Source organism: Arachis ipaensis, chromosome B10, assembly GCF_000816755.2.
Source record: "Arachis ipaensis cultivar K30076 chromosome B10, Araip1.1, whole genome shotgun sequence".
Classification (NCBI taxonomy): Eukaryota; Viridiplantae; Streptophyta; class Magnoliopsida; order Fabales; family Fabaceae; genus Arachis; species Arachis ipaensis.
Window position 1 is genome coordinate 111,220,216 of NC_029794.2, and position 4,874 is coordinate 111,225,089.

The 4,874-nt window shown below is 35.1% G+C and overlaps 2 protein-coding genes across 2 annotated transcripts in view; one reads left to right on the forward strand and one right to left on the reverse strand.

Moving 5' to 3' along the window:
* LOC107623224 overlaps window positions 1–1,027 on the forward strand; it is a 1,486-nt gene extending 459 nt beyond the window's left edge. The window contains exons 2-3 of the mRNA XM_021115009.1: window positions 460–613; window positions 748–1,027. Coding sequence (XP_020970668.1) covers window positions 460–613; window positions 748–825 — 232 coding nt within the window. The 3' untranslated portion in view covers window positions 826–1,027. The remainder of the gene's footprint in view (window positions 1–459; window positions 614–747) is intronic.
* LOC107623223 (protein TIC 55, chloroplastic) lies at window positions 1,023–3,342 on the reverse strand. The gene is made up of 3 exons (XM_016325409.2): window positions 2,727–3,342; window positions 2,378–2,480; window positions 1,023–2,268 (listed from the first exon to the last, which is right to left on the reverse strand). Exons 1-3 carry the CDS (start codon window positions 3,161–3,163, stop codon window positions 1,150–1,152), a joined length of 1,659 nt encoding a protein of 552 aa, XP_016180895.1. The 5' UTR covers window positions 3,164–3,342; the 3' UTR covers window positions 1,023–1,149.

A 4,874-nucleotide genomic window follows, 5' to 3' on the forward strand; every position in this document is an offset into this window, starting at 1 on the left:
CACTAGTTACATCCTATAATTTAACTTCTTTATATATATTTTTTTTTTTTTTACCAAAGATACGAGACTCAAACCCGCAACTTCTTAATTGAGTATAGGGAGACTATGCCATTTGAGCTATTACTCATTGTCATAAATTTTGGAGGTATATTACTCCTATATTATTAACGTATAAAATAATGAGTTCTTTAATTGATACAACTTAGGCAGTGTAAAACGATCAATTATATCTATTCTTTTAAATAATTATTTAAATGATTAATTTAATACAAAAAATAGTTAATTTTGCTGTAAATTCTACTAGTATATCAAAATTAAACAATACAACAGTTAAAGTTTGTATAAAAATCAATTTTGGAATATGTATTAAATACTTTTAAAATTACGCAAATTATATTGTACAATAATATATTTCTTGTAATTTACCTTCTAACTTCAATAATGGTGTGTTTGCACTTTGCAGCAACCAAAACCAATTGCGTGTTCATCTTGCAACTCAAAAGGGCATATCGAATGTAAATGGTGTAGTGGTACTGGTTTCTTTATTATTGGCGATAACATGCTTTGTGAAGTTCCTTCCAAAAACACCAGCTGTATCATTTGTTCTGCCAAGGTCGCTACCACCTTCCTTCCCGTTAATAATCATCATCTCAGTTTCTGAAACTTTAATGATTTATAATAGTAGTTGTAAGATAAATTAGTTATTTTAACTACTAAGATTTATTGTGTTGTGTACTACTATTTCAGGGATCAATGTGCTGCTCTGATTGTCAGGGAACAGGTTTTCGTGCTAAGTGGTTGGAACACCCCCCTTCTTCACAATAGCCACTCAAATTCAAGAGTGTATAGTTTTATATATAGCTAGGTTTCAACTTGTGATGTATATTCAATTACATTATTGTTGTTTTTTTTTTTTATAGCAGATTACTTGGCTTTCTAGTTTCTACATTATACCCAGTTATTTTTTGCTTGTATTTAGACCATGTTACTGTATGAATGAATAAATGAATGAATTGTTTACATGTACTAAGTGTCTTTCTTTTTTTTGGCAAATTGCAATACAGAGAAGCTTTCAAATTATTGATACATGGGATTCTGATTTAACATATACTTTGTATGGAAACTATAAATTCTAACAACTTGCTCAGCTTACAATCTCCTGTGTGTCCTGATAAAGTTTGTTGTATTCAATGCAATGGCTGAAGAGCATGCATAGGCTCCAGCACTGCACAGTGCTGCGGATCCCAAAAGAAGGGTTTTCCACTGCCTCCCAGATACCAGAATCGACAATGCGGCGAATGCAATGGCTACAGCCGAAAGGGCGTTCTTCCAAGCTTCGAAAGCCTTGACCACCGTGCTACAACCTTTGCAATGAATCACATGCCTGAAGTATCTATTGGCCAAGTTCGGGGCATGCATTGTTCCGGTGCCACCCTTTGCTGGATTTGATGCTGATTGTCCTGCTATGAGTCCTGCTGGTGCATGTTCAACTACAGCAGGCTCTTTGGGCAACGAAATGGTGCTGTGACCGAAATGATACGGCATCCCATGCCCTACTTTGTCCATCCACTTCCGGTATTCGGCTACCCAAGTGTCTGATGATTTTAGGTTCAGATATAGTTCTTTTGTTGGAACTTTCTCTTTCAATAGAACTTCATTTTGGGATGACAGGAATCCCATGTCCTGCTCAAACACCTTGCAAGCGTTCTGATGGAAGTACCATTTAGGGAACAATTTCGCTAATGGGGATCTTTTTGTTCCTCCAAATCTCACAATCAGCATGGATTTCCCTTGCCCTGTTGGTCTACAGAGGAATAAGCCAGTGAAGTAGTGTTTCTGACCATCTTTATCAACCATTTCCCTGTTGTTTTGGAGCACACAAGGAGCCTCGAACCGTAAGAAGTTCGGCAGTGAGCCCTCTTGCTCTTTTCCCCACCAACCAGCAAACCCTCTATCAGTTCGCTCGGTTACCTCAAAATGCAGTGGCTGTGCGTCCTCTCTTTTCGCAGTCCAGTCTGTTCTGTCATGTGAGATTGGAATGTGAGCAGGATCCATCAGGTTTTCCAAGAGAATAGAATGATCATATGGGAGTTCATGAATTGTTGAAACATCTTGAAACCCTGGTCTAGCAAAGTTCTCAAACCAAGGTAGCTTATTGACATTTGGAGGTGTCTTAGGTGACATCCATACCCAAACAACTCCTTGGGATTCTTTCACCTCATATGATTTAAGACAAGCTGATCTTGGGATTTTAGCATCAGCTGGAAGCTATTGAAAAGAACAAACGGGAGAAAAATTGATCAACATAATGTCAAAAAGCAAAAAAATTGGATATTTAAATTTTTTTGCTGGGGATCAATGTATGTTCACAACCAACCTGAGGTATCTTTACACATTTTCCGTCGCCTTTGAACTGCCATCCATGGTATAGACACTCAAGCTTTCCATCAATCAACTGACCTTCAGATAGTTTTGCTAACCTGAATCATGGAAAAGATTAAGTTCAAGCATTTGGATAAATAAGGATTCAGAATTTCATAGGATGCCAAGTTTGCAGGTTTCCTAATCTCAATTAGCACATAAATTTCAAGTCTTCATTTTGCCAATTCTACTAAGAATGCAAGACAATTAACACTAAAAGTTGAAATAATTACTTTCACCAAATGACACCAACACATTTTAAACTGAATTCAGGATTAAAACATTCAAATCTAAACCTATATTACCTGTGTGGACAACGATCTTCGAAACAGTGGAAGACGCCATTGGGGTCCTTGAACAAGACGAGCTGCTTGTCAAAGACACTGAGACCAAGAGGTGCATCATCAGGGACATTGTTGGTGAGGTACAAAGGGTACCACTCTTGAGTCCAATCATAGTCAGCAACAACCCTCTCACCCCTTCTCTCTTCCTCTGAAGAAGGCCCCATAAGAACCTTGTGATCTTCTTCTTCTTCTTCTCCTTCCCCTTCAACCAAGGGCTCAGCTTTGATGTCTGCCACAGCTTCACACCTTGCATGCTTCATCCTCCTTGACAATGGTTTGAATGGATAGGAAGAGAGAGTAGTCCATAGTAGTGGTGAAGTTTGCTTGGATGGTGTAGCAGAAAGACGGAGAGGAAGAAAGGCTTGGGTGTGGGGAAGAGATGGATTCAGCAAGGCCATGGCTACTAGTGAGTGATGATTGTTGTGAAGTAGGTCAATTAAGGGATGAAGTTTCAAGGGAAATGAAGAATGGGATCGAACATCATCGAAGAAAAATAGAGAGTTATTATGTGTTACTGTTTTATGAAGGGTGGATGTTGGAGTTGCTTGCAAGAATCTTAAGCCATTGTCGTCCACATGTTAACATGACTGAATATCGACACATCCATAGTACTTGACTAGTCTACTTGTTCATTTTTATTATTAAAATATGATAGGGGTAGTTTAGGAATAAAACAAAAAATTTTATTGAAAAGGACGATTTTAATATGAAAAAAAACATTAAGGACGACTTTAATGGCAAAATAACAAGAGGGACGAATTCGATTCTGGCACTAAACTTAAGGGACCAAAATCGTACTTACCCCATAAAATAATAAAGGGTTTCTCTCTTCAATTTTATATTCAAGCTTGTAGCATACCAGAATCAACAAAATAATATCGTTAAAATAGTCTTCTTTCTTAATTCTTATATACCTCAAAGAATTTCCTACAAAATGAAATTTGACCACAACACACAGCTTTAAAACAAAAACAAAACAATACTAAAAAATCAATCACCTCTTCTAAACACAGCCTTAAAACAAAACAGAACAACATTCAGAGTATGAGAATTGATCACAAAATATTAATTTATCAAACAAAACAAACACTGCAAAACCAACAAAAAGCATTTAGAGTTTGAGCATTGATCACAAAAAATTTATTTCTGAAACAAAACAAATAATCAACAAAATAATGAAAACAGAATTTTTTTTCCCTTCAGAAGAAGGAAACAATGAAAACATGAGGCATATAATAAATCAATGATCACCAATATCCAGCAAGAATCTCAAAAACAATAATAAATACACAACAACAATTTAGCAAATAAACAATAACAAGACCTAAATAGAAAATCCAACAAATTAAATCATAAAAACCTAACAATTTAGCAAATTAAAACAACAGCAGTCCAACAATTTAGCAAATTATCAACTTAACAAGTTCAAGAACAGAAAATCACAACAAAAAAATAAAAATAACAGAAGAACAACAGAACAACAACACAAGAACAATTAGCAAATTAACAAGTTCACACTAACAGTTAAAATTTACCAGAAGAACACTAATGCAAGTGGAATGCTTAGAGTAGAAACGGTCGTTTCTTTTAAACCGGTCGGTTTCCTGTCCAATTCAACCAGCCGATTCGACAGTTCTCCTCTGGTTTTTAGAAAAACAATTTTAGGGAGCAAATCGGACTATAATTACTACCGGTTTACGATTAGACTGGTCGAACTAACTAACCTGTTCCGGTTTTTAGAACATTACTATTGATACACTAAATTACTACCGTAACAAAAAATGAAGGAACAAAGAATGTGGTGTCCCTTTTAGATAAGGTGAATGCTTATATCGATACGGTAGACAAAATTTAAGTTACAACTCGTAGACATGATAAAATTGATCTTTAAATAAATCAAAACAATAAGTATTTCTCTTATTATTTGTTGTATAACATTGTAATTGCTTATATCGATAATCAATGCTAAAAAAATTATTGATTGTTAAAATCACTTTTTGTGGTTAAAATAATATTTATTATTCTCTGAGAAATTATTTTGACGATGATTTGTTGTTATTATTTATGAGAAAATTCTCATTTTAATTTCTGATATTTACGTGATTATTT